General features: G+C 39.9%; 1 protein-coding gene across 1 annotated transcript; it reads right to left on the reverse strand.

Moving 5' to 3' along the window:
* Window positions 1-1,778: 1,778 nt before the first annotated feature.
* LOC125898333 (plastin-3-like) lies at window positions 1,779-21,280 on the reverse strand. Its single transcript, XM_049592102.1, has 16 exons — window positions 21,146-21,280; window positions 15,136-15,240; window positions 14,857-15,008; window positions 10,598-10,727; window positions 10,250-10,382; window positions 9,182-9,263; window positions 8,933-9,098; window positions 8,100-8,242; window positions 7,034-7,129; window positions 6,736-6,931; window positions 4,723-4,801; window positions 4,476-4,593; window positions 4,256-4,386; window positions 2,940-3,063; window positions 2,482-2,606; window positions 1,779-2,387 (listed from the first exon to the last, which is right to left on the reverse strand). The coding sequence occupies exons 2-16, from the start codon at window positions 15,194-15,196 to the stop codon at window positions 2,255-2,257; spliced, it is 1,869 nt and encodes a 622-aa protein (XP_049448059.1). The 5' UTR covers window positions 15,197-15,240; window positions 21,146-21,280; the 3' UTR covers window positions 1,779-2,254.
* Between the last annotated feature and the right edge of the window lie 235 nt (window positions 21,281-21,515).

The raw sequence follows: 21,515 nt of genomic DNA on the forward strand, positions 1-21,515 counted from the left end.
GCAGTAACAGAAAGATAAGATAAGAGAAAGGAGAAGCAGATGGCAGTAAAAAGAAAATGAGGTAAACTCTTGGATCATAAAGGTGATGTTACAGAAGTTGATGTCTGTCTGCAGGAGCATATCTTCCATTAGATCGACAGGTGTCTTAAATGTAGACACAGATAACAATACGCAGCAGATGAAGTTTGCTCAGTTGTCATGGATGATATTTTCTGTTCACTTTAAGGACCTCTCATCTATATTGGCATAAAACAGGCGCTTAAAAGTGATACTTGGCAGCTGTTGCTCCAAAGTAGCTAACATGGACCTTGTTGTTTACTTTTATCCAACTATTGCTGTTGTGCAACAAATACAAAAACTCACTTTACCCCGTGAGATGTGAAGAAATATTTCCAAGCATAAAATAAAGCATCTACAAATGTGTTTTCAGATATACAACTTGACATGTCAGAAAAAAGTTTTTTTTTCCTAATCTACACATTGTTTCTTCGTCTGTTTTATTTACCAGTGTCTGTGGTAAATGTGTGTTAAATTTCAGGAGATATTCAAGTTGTGACAGAAATATAAACATGTTTAATAAAGTCCTCATGAACTGAAGGAGGATTTGGGCTATGCTATGTTTTGTTACTCATGTGTACCTACCGATGTTTTTAATGTCTTGTACTGTTAACTTATTTTTACTGTTAACTTATTTCTTTACTCGCTACATCACCATATTCGGACAATCTTCTTTTACTGTGAATTTGAGTTTGTGTTATAAATATTGTAACAAAAACAAAAAAGCCATATGAAATCCACACACACTCACACTCGCATATATACGTATACATATACATATATACCCTACTATTACTAGGTTGGACACCCTTTTGCCTTCAGACCTGCCTTAATTTAGTTTTTAGTATATACTGACATGATAGCATCACACAGTTGCTGCAGATTTGTTGGCTGGACATTGATGATGCAAATCTCCCACCACATCCCAAAGGTGCTCTACTGGATTGAGATCTGGTGACTGTGGAGGCCATTGGAGGACAGTGAATTCATTGTCATGTGCAAGAAACCAGTTTGAGATGATTTGGGCTTTGCGATAAGCTGGACCACCATAACTGTTTAGTGAGGATAACAGTGGCTGATTAACAGATTAACTTGTGCTGAACTCCACTTCTATGGAGGACGCCTGCTCCACAAAGTGTGGAGAAAAAAGATAAAAACACATGAGCACTTTTCAAATTCATTTTTATTGTTACATGTAAAGCACTTAGAGTAGACATGAACGTGAGACCAAATACAATTTGGCCATTGTCATAGAATATCATGAAACTACCTGGAATGAGTTATTGTTTATATTTGGTAATGTTGAATACAAAAGAAGGGGAAACCTGAAAGCGTGAGTACAAGTCGTCTTTGAGACGAGTAGAAGGCACAGCAGAAGCCAGGAGAGTCCAGTCCGCCTGCTCCTCATCCGACGTAACAGACCAAAAAAAAAAACAAAAAACAAACAACCAAAAAAAAAGACAGAAGTCCAAGACAACACAGACCAGACACCCCCAAATAACAGCATTTACCTCGAGTAATAATCCCAAGAAACAAACAAATGACGAGTACAAGAATACAGACAGCAGGCCAGGCTGGTCGTGACTATAGTTCGACCGTTTGGCTTCTGTATACAGATATGTAGAAGTTTATGGTGCCAGTTATTAAGACATGCTTGTACTTCATTAAGTGAGAGGCAATGTTTGGGTGGTTGTCGACCTGTGCTCCACCTAAACATCCCGTCTCTGACTTTTTTTTTTTTTGCCTTGCCAAGCATTTATTCATAAGTATGGTATTCAGGAATGTGTGTAGCTTCGTCAAGGATATAATTTACTTATCAGTCCGAGTAAAAATATGTAAACAACCTTGCAGCTGGAAAACTGAATGTTTGCTTTAAAAGACAGCATCCTTACACATAATTAAGAGTTCTGAATATTGAAAGTAACAAAGTTGTCCACTGTAACACGAGACCCATCTCTTTAGAAATTTTAGTGTTGTGGATTCACTTTAAATAAGAGCACATTATTTCTCAGTAACACCTCGAAAGAGGTGGGGGTGCATGTGTATTTCTGATTCTGACAGCATGTTGTTCTCATTCAAAAAAAAAAAAAAAAAGAAAAAAAAAAAAAGAAACGCTTCTTCTTCATTTGGGGCAGCTCTTCAAAATGCTAATGGCTTGTGTATTTATGTAAGTGCCACAAAGATCCCAGCCAGTCTCTTAGGCTCGGTTCATCCCCCGACCCATCAAGCAGGCAAAGACTGTCATCACCATTTTGGGCTTGACCTCCACAAGGTCTTCTGGCAGAGCGTAGACGCGGGCTCCGATCTTCCTCGCCATGGAGATGGCGTACCTAAGGACAGAGAGGTTGGTTGGTATAAAACTGGTACTTATCAAAATAACAGCGAAAGATTGCTTTTCTTTGTTTTTGTCCTCGAAAATCTTACTTGGCGTTCTCCAGCTTGTCGTCTTCAGAGAGGCTGCCGGTCTTTATCAGATCGTAGTCGATGCTGCCGGGCTGGATGGCGTCTATCAGTTCCACTACTGCCAAACTGCTGCTGATCTCTTTGTCCTGATCACCACACGACACACAGATTGAAAAAACGAAAACAGAAGTTTACCAGACTGACAGGTTTGTATGACACTACCTGTATAAAAATTACATTAAACTACCAGATTTAGGTAATAAAAAACAGCATTTTGATACAGCGAGTATGTAAAACTGCTTATTTCTTTCTCATTTTAAAACCGTGAGATGCCGTTGAAAATTCAGAACAAGCTAAAACAAAACAAAAAAGACATTAGATTATTTAGTAACTCACATCTAATGTCAGAGTTTCATATTAAAATGTCTTATTGAAATCAGCACACAGAACTATAATCACAAAGAAAAAAATGGGTTTACCTTAAAGCTTGAAATCTTTGTTGACTTTCCAGCTTCTGCCAACGTTTTGTTCACCCATCTTACGATGATGTCATCATTTACTTTCTGTCCATCACCCAGCTCCTCCAGTACATTCAATGTATATCTGAGAGAGTGGAGATGCAGAACGTTTGTTTTATACATGAACCGAACACATTTTACACTTGAAAAAATAAAACGCCAGGGAGGAAACTTTAATTCTGGACTGCTTTTGTTTGTTTTACAAACTATGGAGTTTATCTGCATCGCTGTGATTTTTAAGGTCACTCAAATCCAAAGCATATGAAATATGTGGCTCTACTAAATATGTCAACGCACATTCTGGCATCTGAGTTTATGAAAATGTGGTCTCGATTTGGAGGAACACACACATTAACAACACCACTGGCATGAAATGGAGGTCACCAACTAACCACTCCCTGAAAATTGTTTGCAGTAAACATACAGTGTTAACACAATGAATCTAACTGTGAAGTTAATGTCAATTATAGTGTTTCAAAATGCCACACAGAGATACTGTCTGAAAGACAAATTGTTATTTGGATGCAGCTGATTTAAACATCAATCTATGTTCATGTACCTAAATATCCTTTTGATTTGTTTGTTTCCCCCAGAAATCCTCAGCAATTCCAGACCCAATACTTTTAAGTGCCCTCATTCGTCATTTTTAGTTCTTTATATGTTTAAATAGATAAAGATTTCTCTGTCTCACTTGTTTGCATTGATTTAACTTCCAAATAACATTAAAAAAAAGATACAGCAGAGAATCTAGCTATGAATCCACCACACATGCTTGGCATGCCAGGCCACAGGGCTGGGTAACATTTATAAAATTCTATAAGCAGTACCCTTAAAGTGATGCTGATGCTGTTGCAGTGCAACATTCAACAATAACCTGAATGTAGTGGTGTGCAGTAAAGCCATACTTCTGAATATTGTGGTGGCATCTCAGCACGCTGAACAGCAAACTTCATCAAATACACTGTGCTCCACGTAACCACACCAGACTGTTTGTGTCTAACTGAGTAGACTCGCCAGGAGGAGAGCGGCCGTGGAGATGGCAGCAAGAGAAAGTTTACCAATCTGGTGGGGAGTTGGGATGGTCCAGGATCAGAAGGTAAAGGGATTGAATGCGGGTATCGTTTGACAGTAGATGTTTCAATACTACTAGGTACTGGATTATTTAGATCTATACCCTAAAGGTAACAAGAACTGATACCCAGCCCCACCAGGCTGTTTGTGTTTTTTTCTTGAGGACCAAATTTCTCTGAAGTGATCATGATGCAGGTGTGTTTCACCTTCTCATCAGCTGCCACACCAGTGCCAGAGTCAGGGTAGCATTGCCATCGTTCAGGTCCTGCCCGCCGATGCCAACCAGGGAGAACTTGGCTGATTTTCCCAGTTCCACTGCATAGTTGCAATTCTCCAGCTAGAGGCACAAATAAAATAGTTGGCGAAAGACAGCCAAAACATATTTTTTTTCCTTGTGTAGGAACGTTTTAAAGGAATCCGTTTTACCTTCTTCATGTTGGTTCCCAGCTTGGGGTAAGGCGGCTTGTTGACCTTGTTGTTCCAGTCAACAGCAACTTTAATCCTCTCATAGAGTTGAAAGATGACCATGGCATCCTGTAGGTCCCTATAAGACAAGGTTGTGTTTGATAATAATTCACATTAAATAAGTTATAAAACCTTTTCAGATGTTAGCATGTCAGCGTGCACAGGAGTGAGATCACCTCTGTCCTAGTATCTTGTTTGTGGTACATACCCGTACAGATGATTGACATGTGGGTTGACTCCCAGAGAGTTCATCCAGTTTCTGAATGTCCTCTCTTCTCGTGTCTCACCTAGACAGCAAAGGATTATGGGATTTAGCTGGCTCTGAGGCAACACAGCTGGCAGCCATACCAGAGGTCTAAGTTACAGTCAGTGTAGGTTGTCCATCTCACCGAAACTAAAAAGACCTGGTGTCACTCTATTAGCTATAAAAGCAGATTATCTGGTATCCAGCTAATTGTCACTAACTTGTTATAAATATATGTTCTCCATACTAACTAATGTATCCAGTAGGAGCCAAAGTTAGGAGTGGCTTATTGTCACATTGTAAAAAATAAAATTTCCTGCAGGGCCAATTAGTCAGTTAGCTAACAAAAAGCAGCTGTTTGTTCAGAGCTGGTTCTCCTCAGGCTGTAATGTTAATCTCTCTGGCTGTTGTTCGTGTATTTAGTAGGGTTGGGAATCTCTCTGTGATAGACGATTCGATACGTATCTAGATACACGGGTTACGATACGATTCAAAAACGATATATTTTTAATACAGAACGATTCTATGATTAACATTTGTTGATGTAGACATTAATGATACATTATAAAATAAAGAAGCCAATTCTATAAAAGTGACATTCTTACAGAATTTTCAAATTTGTAAAAGACCACATCCCCAAGCACTGTTGCTGTATGGCACTGGTAAAAATAAAACAAAAAGACAAACAACAACAAAATCACGTCAAATGTATTTATTTTTAGACATGGACCAAAAAAAGTCTTGCTGAATGAACATCATTTTGTTGGATAGGATCAATATAAAAATGAGAAGAAGTTTTAAACTTTCAGTGAAGTGAACTTAAAGTAAAATTAAAGTGTTTTAAACCTACATATGTTGTTTTTATGGTATTGTCTGTGTTTTTGTATGTATCTTATGTGGACTTGACTCTGGAATAAAGTTTATCATAACGCTGTACAATATAAACATAAAGCAGAATAAAATAATAACATGCAATGTAGGGTCAGAATCTGACATCTCCTGTTATTAGTTGATATCATGGACTGTGATGACTAGCAGCTTATCACTGACAGCATGTCAGACTATTTCTCTGTGTTTGCTACACTCTGTTTGTCATTTATAAAAAGATAAATCACTTTTCTATAATACATCAATGATATTTCAATGGAATAAATTACTTATTGACTTATTCATACTTCAAAAACAGCATCAATAAGTGATTAACATAGCGGGGATCAAAATAAAATAAATAAATAAAATAAAAATCAACCAGCCACCCTCCTCCCCTGACAAGTAAAGAACAGTCCCTAAAGTGCGTTTAGGGACTGTAGTGTGTTGCCAGGGCTCGCCTGGTATTTCTGGGCAGTCATGACACCGACGAAGACTGCTTGGACCTGGAGCCGGGCTTGTCGGGCGCCGGTAAGCCGTTATCATGCGCCGCCGTATTTGACGGGAATACATATTTCTGTCTGTGTCTGTGACCCCCCGTTCAACCCACAACCGGCAGGATTCGCCTTTAGTTTCTGCTGCGGCTTGGCTGCTCCCTGGTTTATCCAACCAGCATTAGCTTCTGTTCCTCATCTCCACCGGTCAAACTGGCACTGATGTTTACATCCATTATCGTTGTCAGTAATGCCTGCTATGGAGCATGCCACCGGCTCTCGCGTTGTTTTAGAGATGCAAACTGTTAAAGTCAGTCAACCGATTGCTAGTCTTGTGATACCTGAATCCATGACTCTACAATCGATTCATCTAAGGATTCATGGCTGATTCGTATCGATTGAGGAGGCTGCTACCGACGCAGCCGTATCTCTCGCTTGTCAAACCGGATATCCGGTCGTATCGGTTAATCGTTCCCAACCCTAGTATTTAGACCTTTTTTTTCACAGCCAAGTCTCTTCCAACATGGTAGCAGACAAGGATACCGGGAAACGTGTGACAAACAACAACAATGTTTTAATACTAGAAATTAACGACCCACTCTCTTGCCATACCCACCTTCCAACAGTCCCCAGTCTATGTCCTCACTCTCAGGTTTGGTCAGCGCTGGATATTTGTTGAACAGATTGGCCACAAAGGCAAGGTTGAGTTTGGGGTTTCCACTGACCACATCGTTTGGGGTGACAAACTGTCGACAGCCGAGCCTGTCGGCCTGCTGCAGCATGGCCTCTGCCCTGTTCACGTCGTCTTTCTCCTGAACAACACACAGACCACATGCTCCCATCAGAGACACCGTACAGCTGTTACCATGTGGTGAAGATACTCAACTGCGAGTGCTGACTGCCAGAGAGCTTACACTGAAGCCACTCATGTTAATGTCTATGCGTGGCTGATCTTCCTCTGTGCCTTTTGGGGAGATTTGATTCAGGAGGTGGAAATAGGCCCTCGAATCCTGGAAAATAATACAAACAAAAGCAATCAGATTTCTACTAATTAAAATCCACAACGTCACATAATTGTAATATTTGTCTTGTTATTGTCTCATTAAGATAAGAAGAACAGATAAACTTGATACTGTTTGTACACACTATGTTTTGTTTTTTGTCTATCACCTACTTAAATCAAATATTCAGATGGGTCCTCCAAACATGTAGTTCTGTAATAACATTAGTTCCCTTTTATAAACACTACATTAGGCATATTAAGTAAGTATCAAGCAAATAGTGAATTTTAAATATAACTATAAGACAATTAGATTGCAAAGTGTTACATTGCTTCGTAGAACAGACAGAACAAAGGCGAGGTATCTCAGAAAGCTTCTTTTTTCTGTGTACAAAACACACAAATGAGAGATAGCATGAGGAAAAAAAACAAAGGAAACCAGACAGGTGCCGTAGCTTGGTCCTGGCAACGCCCAACCGTATGATGACATATTCCAACCCACACAAATGCCGTTCATCTGACATAGTAATTGCTATTATTTATCTGAACTTCCTGAGCAGTAGGACTGTTGTCAAAGAAACAAACGCACTTTTTACCTTTTAAACCACAAAATGTGCACATAATATATTCACTGCTTACACATACATTTGACAGTTTGCCAATGTTTCCCAGAAAGAAACACGAAACATTCAATCCTATTTTTGGAACAGTGGAGGCGGATATCTGAGTGAGTTTGTGCAAACACAAACATGTATGCCTGGCTCAGTGTGCTGATAGATACCTGTGTTGATGGACTTAGTAACTAGAGAGGTGCTGGAAAATAAACAAGGGGAAAAGGGTAAAACCCTGTGGCCCAAAAGAACCTTTAAACCAAGACATTTGATCCCTATTATTGTTTCATAAAATTGTCATGTTCTTTCTCTACCTGCACCTAGTATTTATATCCACCTACAGGATTTAATGTCAGTAAGTAGTCCCACCTTAATGTCAGAGCTGAAGTTGTTGATCTTCTGCCAGCCAGCATTTTCCAGGTGAAAGTTTGCCCACCGCAACAGCAGTTCCTCTGGGGACAGCTTCATCAGGTCCTCCAGGGTTTCCCCGTCTCTCAGCAATGCCGCCAGCGCTGTCGAAGGGTGTTAATGATCAGTTAAGATACTGGACAACAGAGCAGGAAACCCTTGTGATTGAGCCTGTTTACACCTGGTATTAATATGCGTTTTGGTGATCTGAACACCATTGGGCAGTCAAAACACATGGTCATTCCCATCTTTGTCTATTATGCGTCTCCAGCTGACCACAACCTGTGTTCAGATTTCGTTACTGGGTGAGTCATATTAGGTAGAAGGTCTAAGTGCCCCGCTCACAGTTATTCCGTCCACACTCTCGCTAGTTGCTCGCTAGTCACATTAGCGGTTGTGTTGGTGCAGATGGAAATATCGCTGTCTGCAGAATTCAATGCATCTCCTTCCACAGGGCAAAATGATGGATGGTCATGCAACACTTTGTCCAACTAGTCATAAAACAAGCAAGTTAGTGTTAGCGCACTGTCACCAAAACAACCACTACGTCCTGCGCTGATGGCATTAGCATTTACAATACAAAAGACATGCAATCCCAGACCACCTCAGTAAGTGGTTTGAGTGAGTGGATCACAGGGAATATTGGTGGTGGTTTACACTTGTATTTAGCGCTGTCCACTTGTCATCAGGCGACCGAAGACGCTTGTTAATATCAGGTGTAAACCGGTTCACAGGAACACAGGCTTAATACATGTTATGTAATGGACCTATCAACCTATCAAAATGCCCCATACCTTCATTTCTGCTGAGCTCGATGTCTGCAAACAGACCGATCTTGATGATCTGCCACAGCAGGCCCAGCACCAAATGGGGCTTCCCCTCTTTCAAGTCTAACGCACCAATGTTCACCACATGGCAGCCAATAGCAGAAGCTGAGTTCAGGGCCAAGTTCAGATTCTCCTGCAAGGTTTAAAACATCAGTTGTTGGGAAATTCCAATAACAAGCAAGAGAAACAGCAGCCCTGACAGTAAAGTCATCTGACCTGTGTCGTAAATGGCGTCAGCTTCTTCTTATTTATGGCCCTCTCATCGATTGTGTCTGGCACTGACAAGTTAACCATTTTGCTGTGAACAAAACCAAACATGAAATTTTATCAGACAAATCTGACATAACAAAGTGCAGATTATTTGGCTATTAAAAGGTTAATTGAACCAAGCCCAGTATGGTCTACCTTTACACCAGTGTTTGCAATTTTGATTAAGTTACTCTAATTTTTAGGGTGTCTATGGGCATCAGACACTTGAATCAAATTCTTTTGAAGACATTTTCAAGATGATTTTTAACAGAATTTAGGACAGATTATTGGACAAATCCTCTTTTTCTTATTCAAGCATTGCAGGTAAGTATAAAGTAAGTACATTTTATGCAGGAATATGGTTATGAGAACAACTTGGGTTAATCTTCATCTTGTCAACAGGTAAGTGCAAGTTTAAAGTAAAAAGACAGTATTAGGTTCAGTGACAGGTATAAAGATTTTATACATTAGAAATGTTGACCTTTATGCTATTCTCGAAAGATGAATGGATAAATAAAAAAAAATATATATAGATCACTTTTGTGGCAAAAAATACTTCACAAACTAAAATGTAAACCTATTTATAGACTTTTAAGGCCTAAAATTAATAAAAAAAATTGACGTTTTAAGAAATTAAAAATTTTGTAACAACCTGCAGACACCCTGATTTATATCAACTTATTTTAAACTTTATTTTCTACTTTAGTTATTAAGTATTATTTTGTTTCAAATGATATACAATTACATACCTTGAACTGGTGATTTAACCCATCTCAGATTTGGAACAATATGTATTTATTTCTGTATATTCTTAATTAATGTAGTAATATCTTAATAGTTTATCTTCTCTGCAATGTGAGGCAGAGTGTTGTTATGGTTTAATGATATCCCAGTAAAGGCTCATATTTGTCTTTCCTTCAGCCAGAATGTGATCACAACAAAGTGCAGTGGGATGCAGGTATCTGACATTTATTTAGCCAGGTGAGGGAGGGGGGAGTTGTGCTGCTAGCTTGAGGTGAAAACAGGAACTCTCACCATAGTACTATACCATCTCCGACAGATTTGAAGAGAGAGTCTGTGTTGGGATCCATGGGCAGGACGTGTTTGCAGTCGGGGTCTTTTTCCAGAGCAGTGTTGATCCAATTCACAAAAGCATATCGCTCCTCCTCTGTCAGGATGAACACACACAGGCATCAATTAAAAGCAAAAACACCAACAATATGATGTAGCTGTATCGCTCATAATGAGTCATATAAGTGGGTCACATTATGGGTTTCTTTATGGGTAAATGGAGCATCTGCAGCTGGAGTGCAGAGGTTACAGTTTATGACAAACATCAGCAGTGACTGGAGAGAGGAAAGGGACGATGTACACACGTCCTACCAGAGAACGAGTGTTGTGTGCCTTCGCTTGACAGCTCAGACGTCCCTCCGATAGCCAGGATGCCTTCTTTTCTGTTGATGACCTTGCGGAAAGTTTTTGCTACTTCAGTGCCCCTCAGCTCATGGACGATCTAAAACGAGACAAAAGAATGCTCAGACACCAAATACCACTATTCCTCGGAAATACCAACTTATTGTTATAGGCTGAAGTTTGTGAAATATGAAGACATATTCATGTACATTTTGATTTGTAGATAAGAAATCGAGTTGTAGTGGTTAACCAAGTCATTGCTTTGGCCAATAATAACTAGCAAAATAACCCTCTGCCATTTATATGTTTCAGTCATAGCATGTTTGTGGACAAGTGTCTGCATTACATCAGTTTAAACAAGGAAATTAAATATTAAATAAAATATTTGATTTACCCGTCCAATCTAATGAAATTCAATAAACAAGTTCTGCTATAAATACTACCATTACAAAGCAAGTAATCTTCAGGTTTTTGTTGACAACGTCAAAAATGTGTAGTTTTATTTTTATGTTTATTACTGAGATCATAAAGGTAGTGTTGTTGTTCCTACTTTTTTGTCCTCTCTATTTACATACATGAGGAGGTCAGAATGAGAAACACCTCTACAAACAATGCAATCCAGTACAACACCACCATTTACTTTGACCTCAATGCTAATTTAACACCTCAATGGCAGCATCACCAAGCACACATCATTAAAAACATTATAGACATCAAAAATAGACTTAGCTGTTGAGCAGTTGTGTAAGATTGCATTAGATTGTACAGGTGTATCTAATAAAGTGCCCACTAAGAGCAGATCAATCACATGTTTTGTTATTACACCATGATTCTGGTGAATTGATTTGTAGAATCTTTCACAAATAATTTTTGTTACCACAAATCACTCATGATTTGTCATTCATTTTCAAAAATTTTGGCTTGATCAATAGATTTATCAATGGCAAGAAAGCTTTTTGGTTGCAGCAATACTTGTGTGCAAAAACCTTGATCATCTTCTCTCCTTGCATCCCTTGTTGGGCTGTAGAGCTTCTGCTAGCCTCCATGACAACCGGCTGGCATTAAAAAAAATAAAGCCAAGCTGCCGGCTAAAAAGCTGAGAAGATAAGAGGTCAAGAAAAACATCGGGTTGATGGGTTCATAAAAGCAAGTGATGCTGTGTTGTGCATGTAAGTACACTGTAGTGATTTAAAGTGAGACTGTGCATTCACTACACATGTAATTATTACAGTGTTGAGTGTGTGAGTGCCAGTATGTCATTATCAACAGTAACAGTAAACCATCAGGGCTACAGCTGATATCATCCTCCACACGAACACCACCCTCGGGCTTGTCCCAACATCAAATAATGATCTCTAAACATTAAGAGGGTCTCAACAACAACAACTAATGAGACCATAGAGAGTTCTGTACTGTGAGTTCATTCTGTATGTAGCTTATCACAAAGCTGACTTTGACAATACGTATTCTATGGTAGTGTGTGCGATACTTCCTGAACCTGAAGTTATCGCTGCTGCTTCATCAGTGACCTCAGCCCTACGGGCGTTGGTGTGACCACAATGAGCTATTCAGCCTGAGTGTGAGCACAGCACTCTTTACCACAAATATGCGGCAGGTCACAGTGTGCCATCTTGCATTTTTCTGGCCACTCTGGGTAAAAGAGGTAACCACAACAAGACAATCATGACCTTGCAAAGAAAGATGATTTCCATTTAATTGTACAAGTTGGCAAAAAGCTATCCCTTTAATCTAACATTCACATCTATTGGCAGTAAGGCGGACATTCACATTCACTCTATATGCATTTAATCTAGTGGAGGAGAACACGCCTCCCTAATACAATGGCACAATGCTGCTTAGCACCTAACTGGAAAGTCCCAGATGTCCTCCCTTCCCGCCAGCACATGGACACAGCATTGCACACTGCAACAGCCAAATCCCTATTTTGAATAATCATACAAATCAACTGATCAATCAGGTACATTTCTAGATAAAATTATTCAGGGCTCAACAATAAGGATTGCCCAATTGCCCGGGGCAAGTGAAATGCAACGTTGGGCTTGCAAATCTGGCAACTCACTTGCCTAATCATGCAAATTGTAAAAAACACATTGTTTTTTCCAGAGCTGATGAAAGGAAGTAGCTTAGTAGTGAGTCATCTCCCTCCCTTCTCATATCTGCTGAGAGTTGCACATGCGCAGTACTGAATACAAGTGAGCACTGCAGTTATTCTGGAAACAGGAGTTTAATTGGGTGGCGTTAGAGGTTGTGGGTGAAACTCCACCTCCAACAGTCTGTTGCAGGTTTGAGAACTAGGAGGAAAGACGGTCTTGTTTTTAATCAAAATTAACTTTGTGCTATTTCATAACAGCTAATGAAACAATTTCCATAGTGGCAAATAAAAATTGACTTTGGGCAAGCAGACTTCTGACCCACTTTCCCGACCGGGTAAGTGAAAATATACATTGGTTGTTACAATTTAAATTATTTTTCCAAAGGACAGGCACAATTTACAACAAAACCCATATATAAAACAACGACTGGACATGTGTTTAAATAGCTATATAAAAGCCAAAATTTAAATGGAAATAAAATACTTCAGATTGATTAAGTTGAAATAAGCTAAATGAAGATGCTGTCTATTAAACAGAGTGTCTAATCAGAGGTTTAGTTAAAGAGGCAGAGAAGGAAAAGATGCTTAATGCTCATCCTCCCCCTGGCAGCACTTAAGATCTATACAGTCAACACAGTTTTAAGGTGGGCAGCCGAGATTAGTATCACCAGTTCAGTATCTGACAAAATGTCTCCCCTTCTGTTCCTGAGATATGACGTTGAGTGATGGCCAGAAAAGGGTTTTTGCAGAACTTTATGATGTCACAGTGAAGTTGACCCTTAACCTTTTGGATATAAAATGTCATCACTTTTATCCTTTAAAAATTTGGTGTTATTAATGTATGAATTCTTGAGTCATAGCCAAAAACCTGATCTGTGAGGTCACAGTGACCTTTATCTTAGTCCTTTGACCACCAAATTCCAAATCAGTTCATCCGTGAGTCTAAGTGGACATTTGTGCCAGATTCAAGGACACTCCCCCAAGGCCATCTTGAGACATTGTGTCTACGAGAATAAGACAAATGCAAGGTCACAGTGACCTTGACCTTTGACCACCAAAATCTGATCAGTTCACCGTTGCGTCCAAGTGCACATTTGTAACTAATCTGAAGACACTCCCTCAAGGCATTCTTGAGTTCACAAGAATGGGAGGGATGTCTGCACAGACGTACGTACATACGGATGGACAACCTGGAAACAGTCTCCAGTCACAGCCTCCAGTCACAGCCATTGATGGAGTGTAGACAAGAAAAAGACCTGACGAGATGAGAGCGTCCCTGGGGACGGGGGAGAGGCGGCTTGCCTTACAAGCACGTGTGGACAAAGTTCACGCAATTGCTCTCACTGCCAGAGGGGGAGGAAAAAGTACTCGTACTCCAGCTTTATTTTCAGGAAGTCACCATAGAAAGTGTACCCTTATTTTTTGCAAACAGATAATTGTAGAATTAGTGACATCTTTTAAGTCACATCACTTTTTTTCAAAAGCCTTTCAGTAATGCTAGCAATATGTTGTGTGTGTTTTTTTCAATCTATTTTAAAATCATATTTAATTTTCTAAATTGTTGTACTTTTAATTAGCTGAGAGATTAAGTTCCACACTGAAACACATTTTATGTGAAGTCACAGATATTCGGACACAATGCAATTTGCAATGCAATTTCACTTGTTATTATGGTCAGAGTATGTACCCTAAAACAGGACAATGTAACTATCATAGAAAGAAAAAAATAAAGCCAGAAAATTGTTTTAGTTGATGCTCCTGATCTTGAGATCTTGAATCATGCTGCCCTCTTCTAACAGAAGCTGCCTCAGTGAATGACTGCTCTCTCATCACGGCTGAAACAAAATACTGGAACTCACACCACTTTGCTGACCTCACTTCCACATTCCCTGAGTATGTATGTGTGTGTGTGTGTGTGTGTGTGGTTTGTAGAGGCCTTTCAACTCCGTCGTGCATGGAGCTGCTAAAAGTTGCTTTGCGTAGCAGCCCCACCCAGGAGGGCGAGTTGCTTTTAGGCAGAACAGAAAACAAAGACCGACTCAGAGTGAGAAAAGCTCTGGACTGAAGGTGAAAACTTCTTGACGGAACAAACTGTTCTGAGTTCTGTTTAACGTACCGACAGAAACTCCTCGAAGCTGATCTTATTATCCTTGTTGCGATCGAGTTTCTGGATGATCTCTCGAACCTGGTATCCAGGTAGGGAATGGCCAGCATCTTTAAGGAGCTCATGAAGTTCATAATCATTGATATATCCATCGCTGTCCAGATCTACACAACACAAAACGGAATCATGAGACACCAGGACATATGGTACATATAAGGCTGGAACAACTGCAACATATTAATAATACATAATATAATAATATACTGTCATGGTAACATGGATTTTACTCACCAATTTTTCCAAATATCTCCTCCATCTCCTCCATATCCTCTTTTGTTAGCTTTCCAGTCATGTTTCTGTGATTGACCTGAGGTGGTCAGTCAAAGAAAGATGGGACTGTGGAGAGAAAAAGAGCACGCCGTCATCAACAGGGTCTTGAAATGACAGGACAGAGGACCTAAGGGGAACCCCATCTTCATCAGTCTCCCATAAACCTCCTTTCAGACCCTGAAACTTATCAAGACCGCACACTGTTCTGCTTCTCAGGTCACAGACCGGTCTCAGCTTCGCCAACAGAGAAGTGAGCTTTCCTCTCTAAGCACAGCAGAGGTCACTCTTCTGTCCGGTTTAAAAAATCTTAAAGTAGTACCTTAAATATCCGTCTCCTCACTGTTCCCGCTGATCCCCACCCAGGCTGATCATATCTACTGTTCTCTTTAGTTTCTCTCTTTAGCTCTTTTCCTTTTCCAAGCATGACTCTCTCCCATAATCAAAGTAATTTCCTGTTCCATTGTATAGCAACGAGCCCATGCTGAAAAAAAAAAAAAAACAACACACACAGGCAGAGAAGCTGAGACTATACTGCACTCTTTTGATGATTTTACACAACCCTTTCTGACAAACCTGCTTTCTGTAACATGTCCTCCAAATCCTCCAAAATGGACCTCTTTTATTAGAATCTCTTGCTTTTATAGTCTTTTTATCAGATCTACAAATCAAATTTAATCATGTTATTTTAGTGTTAAAACAATCTTTCACGCAAACTGAGCCAGCTGTAATGAAAAGCAAAGTAGACTGCATCCAGTGTTACGTGACAACATAAAATCTGGATTATTTGCCAGGCTTCTGCAGGGGCTGCTCCTCTGAAACGTTAAGACCTTGATGCTGGTTTATCATGCAGCTGTTTGGGTTATTTTGTCTAAATTTTAACAGACAAAAGTGTCCTCACCTAGCAGAGGGACTTATTTAAAGAGACTAAAGTCATATAACAAGACTCAATCTCTGTTATTTTGCTTGACTATAAACACAGTGTTCCCGAACTCCTCTGAGGCAAAGCAGCCATGTGAAAATCACTGAAAATAAGGAATTCCTCTGAGTACCTCCATCCCGTTCTGTACTGGCGAAGGAATGCATGAGGTCTGGGTAGATCGAGCCTCACTTACACAGAGGTGAGCAGGGTGTGCTGCCTTGCTCTCCAAGGCTAAACTGGTATGATGGCATTCCTCTCGAACACAAGTGTTCAGAAAACAAAGATGAGGTCTATACTGTGGTGGTGAACTAAGGATCACAGATTTTTCCAGACAGAAGAGTGTTCCCATTTCCTGATTTAAAATACAGATTGTTGATTTTCACAGCATATTAGTCAGAACTCCTGGGCAAGGCCTTTTCTGGTTTCCACAGTGCTACACGTGTAAAACCATAAAAGGAAATCGTTGAATGTCCAGTCATTTAAATGGATTATAATCCACTTGATTATCAGTAATAATTACTGAAGGTACATAAGCCAGAAATGGTGAATTTCTTTGAGTGGTTTCAGCCCATCTAGTCTTCCTGTGGCCACAGCAGCCTCACAGGCACACATTCAGGCAGACGAACAATGAACAAAAGTCCAGTAACCGTACATCCTCTTTCATGAATGAAACTATTAATAGTATTCATGAAAGATGATTCAACAGTAGCCATGTGGTCTCTGAAATGTGACTCAGTTCACATAATGCTATTCCTGCAAACAAAACAAAGTGATGAAATAACACTTTGTCCTGCAAAATCCAAAAGCTTCCCAACAAAGTTATTAAGATGGAATCATTTTTGTCCATTTACAGTTTAAAAATGCCCAAAACAGTGAGAAAATAAAATGGTTCTAGGTAGCAACACTAAGGCTGCATTTGTCTCAGAGATACTTCTAAAAGCCATGCTATGAATCACAGAGAACAGGGTGTTTTTCTTCTACAAAGTAATACTAAATCGGGGAAAGCACAAACTCCTGACTAAACGATTAGGAAAATGACGATGCCAGTGTTGCTATATTTAACTGTTCTCCAAAAGGATGTGAAATGTGGCCGCTGAAGTCAGCCCAGCTACAATAAGGGCCGACAAACATTCCGTCCTCTGCCAGCTCTCGTCACACCCTCAACAGAGGGAGAGTGAAAACAGAAGAGGGGTTAAGTACATGGAGCAAGGGCACAGATGGCAGCGGACAAATGTGAGACGTATCACTGATAGTACAGAAGAATAGGGGGTTTGTAACCACCGCCACAAACGACGGCAATAAATCCCGTGTAACACTAGAAAATGAGTTCAGAGCGTCAGGCTCCGAAGACAGTTGCTGTCTTTGACAGCTGGACTGTGTGCTTCGGAGAAGAGAAAATTCCTGTGCTCTTCAACTGAACGCAGCAGCAAGCTCCTCGATAGAGTGGCTCATATTTACCTAAAGGCATATTAATACTCTTGATAGAGTTCAATCACATTACTGAAATGTCAGCATTTAGCTGCTGTGAAAGACTACATCAGAATAACGCTGCCTACTTTTGACTAATACTGTAAATACCAAGAAATATTGGGAATAGATTTTCCAAATTGCAAGATGTTGCACTTTAAACTGAAATTATAGGGTATTCAAAATAACTCCTGAAAAAGGTCTACAGGGACAACAAATGCAAGGCATACACACTTCTGTGAGTTTTCAGACATACAGATCACATGATATCTAGCCGTAGCAAAACAAGAGCAACTGGACTTGTTTTGTAATCTTTAAAGACATTTCTACACTCATTCAAGAAGCTCTCTCATCTATCTTGCTCCTGTTTTACAAGAAGATTTCACACACACACACACACACACACACACACACACACACACACACACTTACACTTCTTTCCAAGGACTAGCTTTAATTGTCAAGCCAAAAACAGCACATTGACACCATTTACGGTCGCTTTTGATGGATCTTACAGTCAATTTAAAGCGGAGGGCTGCTCCCAGATGGCTGAGTTAAATGTGTAGAGTTGACGCACCCCGCCCTGCCAGTGCTTCATCCACACAGTTACATGGGAAATGTGAGGCACACAAATAGATTGGGCACCCTTCCCAAGTGTGGTCAAGTTCATATGCGCACACCCAACATAGTCTGCAAGAACACGGACATTTTTACTCAGTCACAATCACCCGCAGATGTGACTCAAAGTGACTCATAAACACCAAACAGTCTGTAACACCAGCCATTTAGCTCCTATTCAGGTCGTGTGGATAAGCACAGCCATGCTGACAGGTAAGGAAGAGGTGATGACAACAAATTCTGTATGTGGAGTTTACACAGCTCTGACATCATGCGCAGCTGCAAGCATATCACCATGGGCTGGGTGTAGGGGTGTTCTCAAAGCATTTAAAGCTAGGGTATATGGTGAATCATCATGAAAATATTCAAAGGAAATGGTTTGTTGACAGTATCCCCGACCATATCTTTGCAATTTGCTCTCTATAACTCACTACTTTTCACGAAGGGATGCAGTAGTAGTAAAAGATGGAGCACGTACAAGACGCCTGTGCTAGCAAAGGTGTAAACACAGGAATCCCTAACAACCATCACTTAAGAATGTCATTAGACAGGTTACTTAGAAGCCACTGAATCACATGGGTGAGGCGGTTACAGCTGCAGGTAATCATCCACACCTACAAGGGTTTGCCATTACTCAACAAAAGCACTGTAAAGCATTATCCTTTAAATGCTGTATAATCAGACGGCACAAGGCACAGTTACTGTGATACACCCTTTCCTCACACAAGCATGACGTGTGCCCGTGAGCAAGACATCGTACACCTCCCTGCTCCAAGGTCATCAATATGTGGCTGACCCCTGACCTCCCAAAAAGAGGAAAGACATGAGGAGAATGTCTCTGTGAAAATTCATGACTCTATTTTTTTCTGTTGATGTAGTAAAAGTACAGTAAAGAGCAGTGAGTGTCCACTGTACTTCACACTCAAATATGTCCTCTATAGAACTTTCATAGAGGAGTTTACATTTATCTGGACAATTCATCCTTGAAAATAGCCCCAGCACTCACAGGATGTACCTATCATGTTGTGTATTTTTATGAAGATTGAGCTTAAACAACATTTTCTATTCATAAATTAATAAATTAAGTGGGCTGTATAGCCTTGGGAAACATTGCTTTCTAATTAAAATTAGATTAAAAAAGCAAATACAGCTGAAATATTTTTTTTTACAAAAATATAAAGCTGAAGACAAACAACAAAAAAGTAAAAACAAGTGCTGCCTTCAAGTAACTCAATCACTTTCACTGCATCAACAAAACAACAACAAGTGAAATGGCACCTGTTTAAAACCCTACAGCGCAGAAAGTAGGCCAACCTGTTCATTCGCACAGGTGTGCACACGAGTAAGGGCGGAAACAAAATATAAGCACACTCCCTCCTCCTCCTTGACAGTCTGGTTTGTCTTTACAGAGATAATATCAGACAGGTAATGTCTGTATTTAAAACACATACACCTCTCATGTGGTTCTGCAGCATGAATAAGGGAAGTTCACCTTTTACTTCAGCTTGTGTAAAGCATAGTGCACATACCACACATGCACATTCATGGGCAATCCGGCCACACCAATGAGGATAATGACAGGCACGGTTAAAATGATTTATAGTGTTTTTCCCCACAAAAGGATGTGCAAACAGCACTTTTTTCCACCGCTGACACTGTGAACAATACTTTATCTGCTAAGTCCTTATATAAATAATTGAGCTAACATTATTGCTGTAAAGAAATAAACATCTTTTACAACATCTCTGCCAAAGTAAGCTGCTGCCCTAGTGAAACTGGATTTAACTATGGATGGACAATTAGAAATACTCAACAATATTGTCAAGAATTACAGCAGTGATGCAGGTAATAAGACCACTTCTAAGTGCCTGTATTCACAGCACACTTCTTGTTCTACTTCGCAATATTTATCAAGTTTAAATGTGAGTCTTTCATATACTACGTGATACAGTCTTGTTGTTCAAGACTGTCCCGACAGTGATCCACAATTGGGATCCCAGATGCACATGTGCTGCAGCTCCAGATGGCTCTACAGGAAAAATCTGGTAAATCACTCAGAGCAGTAAACAAGTTTACATAGACCACCGTTTTACATGAGCACAAAAAATGCTGAGTAACTGAACAGGCTGTCTCATTTCAGCGATCAAACATCCAACAACCTTTAACAACATATGCTAAATCCCCACTTTACATAAATACCTCACAAGTACAATGTCTTTTTAAGGATCAGTTATACTAGCTCAAGTACAATGAGTGAAATCTACTCTGCAAACGTCTCATACTATTTCAAAGAAATGTGGCACCGAAAGGGAGGGGTATATCTATTCAGAGACAAGTCAAACACTTAGTAGGATTGTGCTGGCATAATATGAAGTGTCAGCAGGACAAAACGTGATCTGTCATCAGAGGAGCACTGAGGTTATGCACACTTAGCATTTCAAAAGACCTTTAACACTTAGCCTCACCTTGTGTAAAGATTGTGTGTGTGTGTGTGTGTGTGTGTGTGTGTGTGTGTGTGTGTGTGAGTATATGTATGGGTCATTTAGCTTGTGCACCGGGAATATTTCAAAAATTAGTGCACGCTCCACCTTTCCAGCCTCCTCCTGTGAGCGACGGTGAATTAATCAAACTAATACCTACTTCTACTAAAAGTTATCTGTTTACAATTTAAAGCAGTAAGAGGTTATTTTATTTCATCATTTCTAGGACCTATCCAGCGTCGCGAGGATGAATAGGCTACAGTGAAGGTGTAGCTAAAGCTAGCCGGCTAGCGAGAGACACGCAAGTTTTACAGGGAGGAAAGTATCCCTGTTTACTCTCACAAACCCACCCCTCTGCCCAGAGGATAACAGCTACCACACCGAGGAGAGGTTAAAACACTAATGTTATTTTTAATAAACACTACTGAGACAAACTCCAGCTGTAAGTAGCTGTTGGTCTAGAAGTTGCCAGGAAATTGGTACTCACTGTCGGTGCGCCTGAAATTCCAGACAGCGTCCAGTTTGCAGTCCTGCCTCCTCCACGTAGAGACAAAAGTAGACAGCCGTTGGAATGTTGGCCCCGCCCTGTCGGTGACGTCACCACCAGACGTTCATGTCCGGTCTGTGGAGCATAATCCATGCCATTTAAAATACTCAGTTGAATAAAATAAAATAAATAAAGTTGGAAAAAGAGGCTTTACAAATGAATTTAAAATGTTCATGGTTTTGTACATATTATTTATATCTAATGGGCTTTCTTTTACATATCCTGTGTTTATATTTGTACATAGAGTAAATACATAACCGTAGCCTATATTTTTACTGTAAATATAGGATTATTATTATTTTTTTAAGAG

Source organism: Epinephelus fuscoguttatus, linkage group LG12, assembly GCF_011397635.1.
Source record: "Epinephelus fuscoguttatus linkage group LG12, E.fuscoguttatus.final_Chr_v1".
Taxonomy (NCBI): domain Eukaryota; kingdom Metazoa; phylum Chordata; class Actinopteri; order Perciformes; family Serranidae; genus Epinephelus; species Epinephelus fuscoguttatus.

Excerpts from the sequence above, each read along its gene's own strand:
- LOC125898333 (XM_049592102.1), bottom strand. The coding sequence starts at position 15,196 with ATGACTGGAAAGCTAACAAAAGAGGATATGGAGGAGATGGAGGAGATA. Across the intron at positions 9,264-10,249 it reads GGAGATGGTATAGTACTATG|CAAAATGGTTAACTTGTCAG; the intron begins GTGAGAGTTCCT and ends TTTTGTTCACAG. Across the intron at positions 4,594-4,722 it reads CATGTCAATCATCTGTACGG|GGACCTACAGGATGCCATGG; the intron begins GTATGTACCACA and ends CTTGTCTTATAG.